The sequence below is a fragment of the Anomaloglossus baeobatrachus genome, chromosome 10, assembly GCF_048569485.1.
Source record: "Anomaloglossus baeobatrachus isolate aAnoBae1 chromosome 10, aAnoBae1.hap1, whole genome shotgun sequence".
NCBI classification, from domain to species: Eukaryota; Metazoa; Chordata; class Amphibia; order Anura; family Aromobatidae; genus Anomaloglossus; species Anomaloglossus baeobatrachus.
Genome location: NC_134362.1, coordinates 167,341,552 through 167,356,406, shown reverse-complemented (window position 1 = coordinate 167,356,406; position 14,855 = coordinate 167,341,552). Strand labels below are relative to the sequence as shown.

At 47.5% G+C, this 14,855-nt stretch overlaps 1 protein-coding gene across 1 annotated transcript in view; it reads right to left on the bottom strand.

Annotated features, from left to right (window-relative positions):
* Nucleotides 1-14,855, bottom strand: part of BBS2 (Bardet-Biedl syndrome 2) — a 119,708-nt gene that overhangs the window by 68,025 nt on the left and 36,828 nt on the right. Inside the window, exons 4-7 of the mRNA XM_075326843.1 lie at nt 6,406-6,531; nt 5,007-5,069; nt 3,106-3,183; nt 1,385-1,489 (exon numbers count right to left, since the gene is read on the bottom strand). Of these exons, the coding sequence (XP_075182958.1) occupies nt 1,385-1,489; nt 3,106-3,183; nt 5,007-5,069; nt 6,406-6,531 (372 nt within the window). The remainder of the gene's footprint in view (nt 1-1,384; nt 1,490-3,105; nt 3,184-5,006; nt 5,070-6,405; nt 6,532-14,855) is intronic.

The following is a 14,855-nucleotide window of genomic DNA, read 5'->3' as shown; positions in this document are numbered from 1 at the left end:
GGCTGCATCTCTGATCAGTCTTCTCCTTGTTTGAGATGAAAGTTTGGATGGACGGCCGGGTCTTGGTAGATTTGCAGTGGTATGATACTCCTTCCATTTCAATATGATCGCTTGCACAGTGCTTCTTGGGATGTTTAAAGTTGTGGAAATCTTTTTGTAACCAAATCCGGCTTTAAACTTCTCCACAACAGTATCATGGACCTGCCTGTTGTGTTCCTTGGTCTTCATGATGCTCTCTGTGCTTTAAACAGAACACTGAGACTATCACAGAGCAGGTGCATTTATACGGAGACTTGATTACACACAGATGGATTATATTTATCATCATCAGTCATTTAGGACAACATTGATCATTCAGAGATCCTCAATGAACTTCTGGAGTGAGTTTGCTGCACTGAAAGTAAAACGGGATGAATAATATTGCACGCCCCAATTTTCAGTTATTTATTTTTTACAAAAGTTTAAAATAAGCAATAATTTTCGTTCATCTTCACAATTGTGTCCCACTTGTTGTTGATTCTTCACCATAACATTTAAATGTTTTATCTTTATGTTTGAAGTCTGAAATGTGGGAAAAGGTTGAAAAATTCAAAGGGGCCGAATAGTTTCACAAGGCACTGTATATCGAGTGACGAACTTTGATTTTTGATTTGTAGAATGATCCCTGGAACAAGTTCCCCTGGTGAACACAGATGAAAAGTGCCTGTGTAATATCTCAGCATTTTCTTTGTTCTTTAATAATTTAATAATTATTTTATAATTATTAATATTTAATAAAAATAATTATAAAAAGGTTGAAAAATTCAAGGGGGCCGAATACTTTCGCAAGGCACTGTAAAGGATCTTTAGAAATACTTTTTCTAAAGATCTTTTTATCTATGCTACTAGATACAGGGACAGTTAGGCAGGGATTAGCAATATGTACCCAGAACTGCTTGTGACTCTGGGAGCATATTGCACCAGATAGGTTCACTTTAAGCCCGACATCTAGTTCAGTGAGGATGGCATAGCATGACTGTATAAGGTCAAAAAATGGCTCTAGGCCTAGGGAATACTATATGCATAAAAACAATTTATTCCCAATGTATATGTGAACCTCTTTTTTGTATCTATTGTAAGTTTATTGTATCAATTGTTAGTCTGAATGTAAACCCTGTTCTTGATATTCAAGACCAGGGGTGACCAGGAGATTGGTGTAATCTGAGACAATTGTTTTGTATGTCCAATGTTCACTAAATGGTGTAGTATCAAAAATATTTTTTACTTTAATAAAATATAAATTGGGAATAAATTGGTTGCTTTCATAGCATGATTGTACACTACGCCACTCTTGATGAGTCAGACCCAATATGTGGTAAAAAAAAAACCCCAAATCAACCCATACCTTTATCCTCCAGTACCGCGACATCCGATCATACACCCCGACAGTGCCATTAGACAGCGCGTACCCAAACCGGCTGGAATACATGGGACACATTGCTGTAATTGTCTAAAATAAAAAAATAAATATATTTTGAGAAAATGCAGCAAAAACTGCCCTGTTGTGAGGATTTGAGGACCAGAACATGTCAATTTGTGCTGCAGATCTTCACAGCAGATTTCACTCTTTGTACCCTACAGCAAATAAGCAGCAAAATCCACAGGTGACGCACGTGGATTTTGTTGATATTTTTAGGCAGATTTTCAAAGGAAAGGGCCTGTTGTAAATACGTTTTCCAGTTTGGGGCTCCCTCTTGTGGTCAGTGCTGGTGGTGCAGTTGATTTGTGGAATGAAATCCACACACCTGCAGAGGACTGGTAATCAGGGTCACATTGGGACTATATAACTGAGTAGTTTTCTCTTGTTAGTTGCCGGTGCACAATGGTCTCCTGTGTGTTAAGGACATTCTGTAACCACCCCTGGTCTCTACCAGAGCTCCTCTCAGATAAGTGGTCTTTGTACCTCTGCTGTTTGTTTTCCACTTTCTCATTGTTTTTTTCTGCTATGATACTAATGCATGATTCCTATTTTGTCTTTGTGGAGTTCTTGGTGGAATGGGTTCATTCCCTGCTGGGAGTCTCTGTATACTTAGCTCCATTATTCTGCAAGGTATTGTGTTTGTCATGCTTGGTATTAATTAAGTCCCTCATCTGTATTAGTGTTTTTGATCCCAGTAACGTTTGAGTGCTGATACAGTGGGGGAGAGGTTGTGTGACTGCAGGATTTTTCCATATCAGAAGTGCTGGTATTTAATAGGTTTTTTTTACGGTTGCAGACAGTGCTCCTTCCTAACCTTTTCTATAAAGATAGTTTGGGCCTCACCTTTGCTGAATGTCTTTTCTAGCTTTGTATTGTGTTTTTCTATATCATCGTAGCCTTTACATGTGGGGGGCTATCTACCTTTGGGGACTGCTCCGAGGCAGATTAGCTTTCTTATATTTCTATCTGTGAGAATATTTAGTTCTCCGGCTGTGTCGAGACGTCCAGGTCATCGTAAGCTCGTCCCACGGCTACTTTTAGTTGTGTGTCAGGATTAGGTCTGCAGTCCGTTAAGGTTCCAGCCACTCTGTTACTATTTGTGATTCTGCATTTTTTGATCCTCCTCGGTCCCTGAATCATAACAGGGCCGTTTCACATCTCCGGTATTTTGCCGGAAGCTGGATCCGGCACAAATGCAGTACGTGTATGAAGAATGTGTCCGCGTGGTGTCGCGCTTCCATTGTAAATGTAACTGTACTGCATTTGTGCTGAATCCGGCTTCCGGCAAAATACCGGAGATGTGAAACGGCCCAAAATTAGCATTTTGGAACATATCCTATTACAAAGTGATGATCATAAAACCCTTTAAACATGTAATGTTAACTATAATCCTAAAAATCCCACATCACAACACAATATTCCAGTCTTCTGACGTGCGGAGACTCGGAGGAACGTTGACAAGACTTTAACTCTTTCTAGAACTTTATGAGCTTCTTAAACAATCGGCAAACTTCTCACACTTTATTCTGGAAGTCGCGCCACAATGACACTTTAATTACACTCATCCATGATTTACTTTTCATCAGAGATGAAAATAGGCCTTGAACAAGACCGTTCATGTCTATGGGAAACGCGGCTTCACTTGCCTCCGTCTCGGTCATCTCGGCCACGATCTCGTCTTCTTTGAAAACTCTTATATCAAAGTCTTCAGATCCAACAAGAAGCTGTAATAAGTCATAAAAAATGGTAGATTAATGCTTCAATCAAACAGTAGCACATACAGTCCTGGCCAGAGACCTAGGACCCCCAGAGCCCCCATGGCTTCCAATGGTAAGGAGATGTGTGAGCACCTTCTACAGGGTTACACGGAATGATGAGAGATCATCGAAGCCTCAGGGGGAGGACCCCCTCGGATCCAATATTAATAAACTATCAAGGGGATAGTTACAGAATGGTATGTTTGGGAATCTGTCAGCAGGTTTTTTTGCTATGTAATCTGAGAGCAGCATGACGTAGGGGCAGAGACCCTGATTCCAGCGATGTGTCATTTACTGGACTGCTTGCTACAGTTTTGCTGCAATCCCAGTTTTCTCTGCTGTAGATGTAGCAGTGGTTAGAATGCTGGGGCCTGTATGACTCCCGCCCACACCTGATTGGCTGCTTTCTGTGTACCTTGTCAGCAAGCTGCCAATAAGCGCTGGGGGTGGGGTTACACAGATTTGCTACCTAGTACCGAAGTGATAATTTTCTGCTGATAAAACACTGATTGTATTAAAACTACAACCTAATAAGTGACATTTTGCTGGAATCAGGGTCTTTACCCGTACATTGTGCTGCTCTCAGATTAAACAGCAAAACCCTGCTGACAGATTCCCTTTAAGTGTTGTGCCGATTAGACCTGGAGAGTTTTGCTCCTGATCTAGTAAGGGTACGTGCACACACTGCGTTTTTATCTCGTTATTTGATGTGTTTTTAGTGCAGTTTTGTCACAAAACTACATACATATCCTTAGGCCAGCAAAGTCAATGAGAATCCTGACGTTTTGTGCACGTGTGTGACTTCACCTATAGAAAATAAGACCCTTACCTTTCCATTCAACCCCCTTGTGATCAGCTCACAAACTCTGCTGTAATTGTAGCAGTCTCTGAATGCTGAGCTATGTATAACTCCGCCCACACCACTGATTGGCAGCTTCCTGTGTACACTGTGCATAGGCAAAAATCTGCCAATCAAAGGTGGGTGGGTGTACACAGGTTAGTCTGTTTGGTCGCCATGTGAAACATAGTCCTGTAGTGATAACCTCCTGCTGATAAAACACTGATTGTATTGAAACTACAACACATCCTGGAATCAATCTCTCTTGCTCTATATTATGCTGCTCCCAGACTAACTGGCAAAAACCTGCCGACATATTCTTTTTAAATAATGTATATGATGACATAACCCCCTCTTTGTTGTTACATGCAATCTTCAAAAGAAAGTCTACAGTCTGTGCTGCCACATGAATTTATATGTGATCATATTGAAATTTAAAGGGAATCTGTCACCGTTTTTTCTACCTAATCTGAAAGCAGCACAATGTAGGGGCAGAGACCCTGATTCCAGCGATGTGTAACTTACTGGGCTGCTTAGTGTAGTTTTGATAAAATCACTGTTTAATCAGCAGTAGATTATCATTACAGGACTACTTGGTAGTCCAGCATATTCATGAGCTCTGTATATCTGCTAAATCTGCAGCAGAGAAAACATTGATTGTATCAAAATGACAGCAAACAGCTCAGTAAGTGACATTGCTGGAAACAGGGTCTCTGTCGCTACATTATGAGGTAGTAAAAACCTGGTGACAGATTCCCTTTAAAAGGAGGTTTTCTTTCTGGTTAACTCTGTCATGAAAGGAAGTTACTCCAGGGATTGGCAGGTCACCAGGGGTCGGGCTGCGGAGTCCCCCGTCCATTTGATGAGGAGGGGGTAAATATCATTATATGGCATTCTACCCTATCTGGAGGCAGCAGTGATCACTTCTGCCATCCTATCCGTACACACTTACCTCTTTTTTCCCATCTCCATCGAAATCACACAAGGCAAGGGACCGCACATTGTCCCCTGTAACCTAAAACATATCAGCAATGAAATGGTTAACAGAGCAGCAGATGAAATATACAGAGAGAAAAGAGTCAAGTCACTATAGGGGGTGCGAGATTCCTATAAATCCCATACACTTTGGTGGACTCTTTTTGTAAATATATTGAGTCTGCGTTGCATTCTCTTACACTCCAGAGCTGCATTCACAGTTCTGCTTATGGTTGGTCGTGATAAGAAACAGATAATGAGTTGTCAGAGGGATCTTAAAAAGCTTAGCTGAGCTTATAAGGACAAAGCCCACCGTAAGCATTAGATACAGGCCATCTGAGCGATGTGTTGGCCATCAGCATCTCTCTGCAATGAAACTGACAAAAATATACAGTGTGTCCACCCATATCCTGTCCACCGCCATGAACTTGAGATCGGCGGCAGTTATAGGCATAGAAGTGGTGTCTAGGTATAGTAAAGTAGCCATGCGCTATGCAATGAAACCACCTATAGCACCACCTGGTGGAAAACAACGGAGTTAGCATTTTAATCTCGAAAACGGAATGAGATAGAGAAACAAGTGAATTACAAAGTTGCAGGGCATCATCAATTCAATACGAATTGACACCTTGCATACAGTAATGCTAGGATATGAAACCCATGACCCCACCAAAACATTGAATGCTGGTCACGCATATGGCACTCATTTAACTTTGATGCTCAAAGTGGCCCCCGTCAGCTGCAATGCACATCTGGCCTCTGCACAGCATACTGTATCTTGCTGCACGTTCTGCAATATGGTAGGTGACACGTTTGCACAAGCATCTGTGATACGTCGTCGGGGGTCCTGCAATGTTGGTGGAGGGGTCGCATACACCTGCTGTTTGATGTGACCTCACAGAAAGAAGTCCAATGGGGTCAGGTCAGGGGAGCGTGGAGGCCACTCCACACAGCCACCATACCCAATGACTTGTAGGAAGGTCTCTATGAGGTATCACTTCACGTCCGCAGCCTTGTGAGTCTTACACATTCTAATCATAGCATTTCTGTATGCAAGGTGTCGACTCGTATTGAATTGATGATGCCCTACAACTTTGTAACTCACTTTTTTTCCTCTATCTTGTTCCGTTTTCGAAATAAAAATGCTACCTCCGTTGTTTTCCACCAGGTGGCGCTATAGGTGGTTTCATTGCTTAGCGCATGGATACTTTACTATACCTAGACACCACTTCTATGTCTATAGCTGCCGCCATTCTCAAGTTAATGGCGGAGGACAGGATATGGGTGGACACAGTGTATAATAGGATGAAATGATAGATGTGCCGATCTCAGCGGACTCGTCCTTTACCATTACATACGAGAATACATTGTCCTACCGTCCAAAACATGTCATTCCCTTTGCTGTCGAATCCTTGCAGGGCGCAGTTTCCACCAATGATTGCCAGGGGGGAAGTGATGTCTCCCAAGGATCCGAGGATGACGGCATTGGCTCCATCCGCAATCTAAACAATTAGAACAAAAAAAAAGACAAACGGAGACATGGCCTGAATTCACAACTACCCGTGCCCTACTGATTTACGTCTATGCAATAGCAAAAGCTGGTCATAAATATTAGATTACTGTCGGCCAAATGATCATTCAAAAGACAGCCAACGTCCGGGAAAAGGTCATCTGATCCAGTCAAAAATCAGTGGGTTTAGCCGATTTTTGTCTGTGTATTGGGGCTTTAAACCCTTAGTATTGGTAGTAAATGTGACACCACCAATGTGTCATCAGTTGGTGTGATTTCACATCTGAGGTTGGAGAATTAATAACCTCAAAATTAATTTTCCTATTGTATTCCATGAGCAGACTGATTCACACACCGCGTCTAGTAAAAACACGACGGTATAAATAAATTAAAAGGAATCTGTCAGGTAATTTTGTAGTAAAAAAACTAATAGTATCCTGCAATAGAGCTTAGGCGGCCCTTTCTGGATCAGTAACTTTTATTGCTCTACCTTATCCTGTTATCTTGCTGTAAGCCCCGGAGAATTCAGTGTCCTGCGGCGGCTAGTCAAGGATATGTCAATCCAAACTGAGTATGCACCCCTCCCCTCGCCCACAGTGATAGTAAAAATCTATCACTGTGGATGAGGGGAGCAGTGCCAGTAAAAATCTATCACTGTGGACGAGGGGAGCAGTGCTAGTAAAAATCTATCACTGTGGACTAGGGGAGCAGTGCTAGTAAATAAATATCACTGTGAACGAGGGGAGCAGTGCTAGCAAAAATCTATTACTTAGAACGAGGGGAGCAGTGCTAGTAAAAATCTATCACTGTGGACGAGGGGAGCAGTGCTAGTAAATAAATATCACTGTGGACGAGGGGAGCAGTGCTAGTAAAAATCTATTACTTAGAACGAGGGGAGCAGTGCTAGTAAAAATCTATTACTTAGAACGAGGGGAGCAGTGCTAGTAAAAATCTATCACTGTGGACGAGGGGAGCAGTGCTAGTAAAAATCTATTACTGTGAACGAGGGGAGCAGTGCCAGAAAAAATCTATCACTGTGGACTAGGGGAACAGTGCTAGTAAATAAATATCAGTGTGGACGAGGGGAGCAGTGCTAGTAAAAATCTATTACTGTGAACGAAGGGAGCAGTGCTAGTAAAAATCTATTACTGTGAACGAGGGGAACAGTGCTAGTAAATAAATATCACTGTGGACGAGGGGAGCAGTGCTAGTAAATATATATCACTGTGGACGAGGGGAGCAGTGCTAGTAAATATATATCACTGTGGACGAGGGGAGCAGTGCTAGTAAATATCTATCACTGTGGACGAGGGGAGCAGTGCTAGTAAATAAATATCACTGTGGACGAGGGGAGCAGTGCTAGTAAATATATATCACTGTGGACGAGGGGAGCAGTGCTAGTAAATATCTATCACTGTGGACGAGGGGAGCAGTGCTAGTAAATATCTATCACTGTGGACGAGGGGAGCAGTGCTAGTAAATAAATATCACTGTGGACGAGGGGAGCAGTGCTAGTAAATAAATATCACTGTGGACGAGGGGAGCAGTGCTAGTAAATATCTATCACTGTGGACGAGGGGAGCAGTGCTAGTAAATATATATCACTGTGGACGAGGGGAGCAGTGCTAGTAAATAAATATCACTGTGGACGAGGGGAGCAGTGCTAGTAAATATATATCACTGTGGACGAGGGGAGCAGTGCTAGTAAAAATCTATTACTGTGAACAAGGGGAGCAGTGCTAGTAAATAAATATCACTGTGGACGAGGGGAGCAGTGCTAATAAATATCTATCACTGTGGACGAGGGGAGCAGTGCTAGTAAATATCTATCACTGTGAACGAGGGGAGCAGTGCTAGTAAAAATCTATTACTGTGGACGAAGGGAGCAGTGCTAGTAAATATCTATCACTGTGGACGAGGGGAGCAGTGCTAGTAAATATCTATCACTGTGGACGAGGGGAGCAGTGCTAGTAAATAAATATCACTGTGGACGAGGGGAGCAGTGCTAGTAAATAAATATCACTGTGGACGAGGGGAGCAGTGCTAGTAAAAAAGAGAATTGTGTTTACTTACCGTAAATTCTTTTTCTTATAGATCCGACATGGGAGACCCAGACCATGGGTGTATAGCTTCTGCCTCCGGAGGACACACAAAGTACTACACTAAAAAGTGTAGCTCCTCCCTCCTAGCATATACACCCCCTGGATAACCAAATCTAGCCAGTTTAGTGCAAAAGCTGAAGGAGGACATCCACCCACAAGTAGAGACAGAGCAAAACCCGGAACAACCGGAACCTCTGTCTACAACAACAGCCGGTGAAAACACACGGAACAAGAAAACTGCCAACAGGCAACAGGGAGGGTGCTGGGTCTCCCATGTCGGAACTATAAGAAAAAGAATTTACGGTAAGTAAACAAAATTCTCTTTTTCTTCATCGTTCCTTATGGGAGACCCAGACCATGGGACGTCTCAAAGCAGTCCATGGGTGGGAAATAAACAGAAAACTGAGAAGTAGGCAAAACCTAACTTCACAAATGGGCGACAGCCGCCTGAAGGATGCGTCTGCCCAAGCTCGCATCTGCCGAAGCATGAGCATGCACTTGGTAGTGCTTCGAAAAGGTGTGCAGACTAGACCAAGTGGCAGCCTGACAGACCTGCTGAGCCGTAGCCTGGTGCCTGAAAGCCCAAGAGGTACCGACAGCTCTGGTCGAATGCGCCTTGATCCCCGGCGGGGGAGGCACCTGAGTGCACTGGTAGGCATCGGATATGGCCGACCTAATCCAACGAGCTAGGGTTGGTTTAGAAGCCGAGAGACCCTTGCGCTGACCTGTGGTCAGCACAAAAAGAGAGGTGCACCGCCTAAGAACAGCGGTGCGTGACACATAGATCCGGAGAGCACGCACCAGATCTAAAGTATGCAACGCTTTCTCAAAGCGATGCACAGGAGCCGGACAAAAGGAAGGCAATGAAATGTCCTGGTTAAGGTGGAAAGGAGACACCACCTTAGGGAGAAAGTCTGGAGTCGGGCGGAGAACCACCTTGTCTTGGTGAAAAAACAAAAAAGGTGACTCCGAAGAGAGCGCAGCCAAATCAGAGACTCTCCTGAGAGAAGTTATGGCCACCAGAAAAACGACCTTCTGTGAAAGTCGAAACAAAGAAACCTCCCTAAGAGGCTCAAAGGGGGGTTTCTGTAAGGCCGTGAGGACCAGATTAAGGTCCCAGGGATCCAAAGGCCGCCGGTAAGGTGGAATGATGTCAGATGCGCCCTGCATGAAGGTGCGCACCTGGGCCAGTCGGGCGATACGCCGCTGGAACAACACTGACAGAGCCGAGACCTGTCCCTTAAGGGAATTGAGGGATAGTCCTAGCTGCAGACCGGACTGTAGAAAGGACAGGATGGTCGGCAAGGAGAACGGCCAAGGGGCATGCCCGGAAGAACGACACCAGGACAGGAAAATTCTCCAAGTCCTGTGGTAAATCTTGGCCGAGGAAGACTTCCGAGCCTGAGTCATAGTGGAGATGACTTCGGGAGGAATGCCGGAAGCCGTCAGGATCCAGGACTCAAGAGCAACGCCGTCAATCTGAGAGCTGCAGAATTCTGGCTGAAAAACGGACCTTGTGAGAGAAGGTCTGGGCGGTCCGGGAGATGCCACGGCACCTCTACGGACAGACGGAGCAGGTCTGGGTACCAAGCTCGCCTGGGCCAGTCTGGAGCAATGAGTATGACCCGACGGCCCTCCATTCTGATCTTGCGCAGGACTCTGGGCAAGAGAGCTAGAGGGGGAAACACGTAAGACAGACGGAACTGGGACCAATCCTGAACCAGCGCGTCCGCTGCAAAGGCCTGAGGATCTTGGGAGCGAGCCACATAAACCGGGACCTTGTTGTTGTGCCGGGATGCCATTAGATCCACTTCCGGAGTGCCCCACTTGCGGCAGATCGACCGGAACACTGCGGGATGCAGAGCCAACTCGCCGCTGTCCACGGTTTCACGGCTGAGATAATCAGCCTCCCAGTTTTCTACGCCTGGGATGTGGACTGCGGATATGGTGGACTTGGAGTCCTCCGTCCACTGAAGGATGCGTTGAACCTCCAACATTGCCAGGCGGCTGCGAGTCCCGCCCTGGTGATTGATGTAGGCAACTGCTGTCGCGTTGTCTGACTGGACTCGAATGTGCTTGCCCGCCAATAGGTGGTGAAAGGCTACGAGAGCTAGAAGCACAGCTCTGATCTCCAGCACATTGATCGAGAGGGCTGATTCGGACGGAGTCCAAGTGCCCTGTGCTCGGTGGTGGAGAAATACTGCTCCCCAGCCGGATAGACTGGCATCCGTGGTGAGAATCACCCAGGACGGGATCAGGAAGGAGCGTCCCTGAGACAGACAGAGGGGTCGAAGCCACCACTGAAGAGAGCTCTTGGTCTGTGGCGACAGAGCCACCAACTTGTGCAAGGAAGAAGTCCGCTTGTCCCAACAGTGGAGAATGTCCAGCTGCAGAGGACGCAGATGGAACTGGGCAAAGGGAACCGCTTCCATTGACGCCACCATCTGACCCAGCACCTGCATGAGGTGCCTGATGGAATGACGGCGGGGCCTCAACAGAGAGCGCACCGCCAGATGGAGGGACTGCTGTTTGACTAAGGGCAGCTTCACGAGTGCCGGCAGAGTCTCGAATTGCATCCCTAGGTACGTAAGTTTTTGGGTCGGGGTCAGAGTGGACTTGGGCAGATTGACAAGCCACCCGAATTGAACAAGAGTGGCGAGAGTGAGCGAGACACTCCGCTGACAGTCTGCACTGGATGAAGCCTTGACAAGAAGGTCGTCCAGGTAAGGAATCACTGCCAACCCCTGGAGGTGCAGAACCGCAACCACTGCTGCCATGACCTTGGTAAATACTCGAGGGGCCGTGGCTAACCCGAAGGGGAGAGCCACGAATTGGAAATGTTCCTCTCCGATTGCAAAACGTAGCCAACGCTGGTGTGAAACTGCAATTGGCACATGCAGATAGGCATCTCTGATGTCGATGGATGCCAGGAAATCCCCTTGGGTCATTGAGGCAATGACTGATCGCAGAGACTCCATGCGAAAATGCCGCACCTGAACATGCTTGTTGAGAAGCTTGAGATCCAGGATGGGCCGGAAGGAACCGTCCTTTTTGGGGACTAGGAAGAGATTTGAGTAAAAACCTCTGAACCGTTCCCTGGCGGGAACCGGTACAATTACTCCGTTGGCGTGTAAGGATGCCACGGCCTGAGAGAAGGCGGCGGCCTTGGAGCAGGGGGAGTTGACAGAAAAAATCTGTTGGGCGGGCTGGAAGAGAACTCTATCCTGTAGCCGTGGGAGATGATATCCCGCACCCACTGATCGGAGACGTGTTGAAACCACACGTCGCCAAAGTGGGAGAGCCTGCCACCAACCAAGGACGTTGCTGGCTCGGCCAGATAGTCAAGAGGAGGCTGCCTTGGTGGCAGCAGCTCCTGCGGACCTTTGTGGACGCGGCTTCTTGCGCCAGGTGGGCTTCTGGTCCTTGGCTGAGTTAGTGGACGAGGCCGAGGGCTTAGAGGCCGCCCAGTTAGAGGAACGAAAGGAACGAAACCTCGACTGGTTCCTGCCCTGGACAGGTTTCCTGGGTTTAGTCTGTGGCAAGGAAGTACTCTTCCCGCCAGTAGCCTCCTTAATAATTTCATCCAGCTGTTCACCGAACAGCCTGGACCCGGCAAATGGGAGCCCAGCAAGGTACTTCTTTGAAGAAGCATCTGCCTTCCACTCTCGCAGCCACAAAATCCAGCGGATAGCGAGGGAATTAGCGGAGGCCACCGCAGTGCGGTGAGAAGCCTCCAGCATGGCAGACATGGCGTAGGCTGAAAAGGCTGAAGCCTGGGAAGTTAAGGCAACCAATTCAGGCATAGAGTCCCTAGTGAGGGAATGCATCTCCTCTAGGGAAGCAGAGATGGCTTTGAGAGCCCACACTGCTGCAAAGGAAGGGGAGAACGAGGCCCCTGCCGCCTCATAGACAGACTTGGCCAGGAGGTCAACCTGGCGGTCAGTGGGATCCTTAAGGGAGGTGCCATCAGCTACAGATACAACTGTCCGGGCTGAGAGTCTAGACACCGGAGGGTCTACCTTTGGTGAGTGAGCCCACTCCTTGACCACCTCTGGTGGAAAAGGAAAACGGCCATCAGAACCACGCTTTGGGAAGCGTTTGTCAGGACAGGCTCTGGGCTTGGACACAGTGGCTTGAAAACTGGAGTGGTTAAAGAACACACTCCTTGTTCTCTTAGGCAAGGTAAACTGGTGCTTTTCTGCCAGAGAGGGTTGCTCCTCTGATACTGCCGGATTGAGGTCCAGTACAGAATTAATGGACGCAATCAAATCACTAACATCCGCATCACCCTTGGTCAGATCAATGGGGCACATGGAGGTAGCGTCCGAGCCCCCAGTAAAGACATCCTCCTCGTACTGCGAGTCGGCTCGTGAATCGGAGCCGCGGGACGAGGAAGGAGAGGGGACCCTGCGTCTCCTTTTAGGAGGACGGGGTCTGGGAGCAGATGAAGAATCCTCTGTGAGCTCTGCAGAGCGAGCCGAAGCAGCAGAGGCGCCCTGAGAAGGGGGCTGATGCATGTTCAGCAGAGTCCGGGACAATTCTCCCATGGAGTCGGCAAAGGACTTGGAGATAGCCTTAGAAAACGATTCTACCCAAGCCGGGGGTTCAGCCACCGTGGCCGGAGCAGCCGGAGGGACCACTGGGGAGACTCCAGGCTGAGGCACAACCATGTTAGAGCAGGCATCCCAATGTGGATATGTGCTCGGTTCAGGCAGTACGAGCTTACATGCAGTGCATATTGAGTACAGCCTTGCAGCCTTGCTCCTAGTGTGAGACATGCTGCTGAGGTGGGTGCTCTGCAGTAAAGAACACACTCCTTCAGAATGACCCCCAGAGAGTGTATAATAAAGTCCACAACCGGAGGTTGTGGCTTACCAGACCGTTTTGTGTGCCCTCCGGATCCCACAGCTCGGACCCCCAGACAGATTGCAGAGATGCAGCAGCCAGCGCCGATCAGTGTGAGAACGCTGATAAAATGGCGCCGGAGGGAGGAGGGGGGGCGGGGCCTAGTCCAAGAGCGGGAACCGGAGGGCCAAGGAGATATCCAGGGGAGGGAAACATCACCTCAGAGAGGAGTGTCCTCCCCTCTGCTGAACGGCCGGTGGGCGGCGCCGCACTGTCCTTCTGCATGACTGACATGCAGGGGCAGTGAAAACGAAAGTAGGCCGCAGCCGAAGCCGGGGCCGGGGCCTAAATTTTACAATGCGGCCGGCGAGCTGGCACCCTCGGCGCGGTTCTCAGGTGAAAATCAGAGAACCGGCCGGAAATGTCACCAAAGTAACCTGACACACTCTCCCCAACAATAAAGATACAAAGGACCCCCTGCAATAACGTCTCAAATACTTAGCTTGTGAGACGCAGGGCCAGGTCCCTGAGGGATGAGTGCTCCGTCCGGCAGGGTCCTGAAAGGGCTGCGGATGGAGACCGGTCTCCTGCAAAGCAGTGAGAACCGTGCTGGCTCCCACTTCAAGCCAGAGCCCGAGGGATGGTGAAGGAGCGCGGCATGTAAGGCTCCAGCCTTGAAATCAACCTTAACAACACCGCCGACACAGTGGGGTGAGAAGGGACATGCCGGGAGTCCAGCTTGGACCCGCTTTTCTTCAAACTCTTTAAAATCAAAAATCAGATGAGAAAGTATGCTCCTGAACACAAAGCATTGAACTGGCTAGATTTGGTTATCCAGGGGGTGTATATGCTAGGAGGGAGGAGCTACACTTTTTAGTGTAGTACTTTGTGTGTCCTCCGGAGGCAGAAGCTGTACACCCATGGTCTGGGTCTCCCATAAGGAACGATGAAGAAAAGAGAATTTTGTTACTTACCGTAAATTCTTTTTCTTATAGTTCCGTATTGGGAGACCCAGACCATGGGTGTTTAGCTTCTGCCTCCGGAGGACACACAAAGTACTATACTTAAAAGAGTAGCTCCTCCCTCTGAGCTTATACACCCCCTGGTAGCCAGTCCTAGCCAGTTTAGTGCAAAAGCTGAAGGAGAATAGCCACCCACAAGTAGAACCGAGTAAGAACCGGAACAACCGGAGACTCTGTCCACGACAACAGCCGGTGATAACACACGGAACAAGAAAATTGCCAACAGGCAACAGGGAGGGAGCTGGGTCTCCCAATACGGAACTATAAGAAAAAGAATTTACGGTAAGTAACAAAATTCTCTTTTTCTTTATCGTTCCTTTGGGAGACCCAGACCATGGGACGTTCCA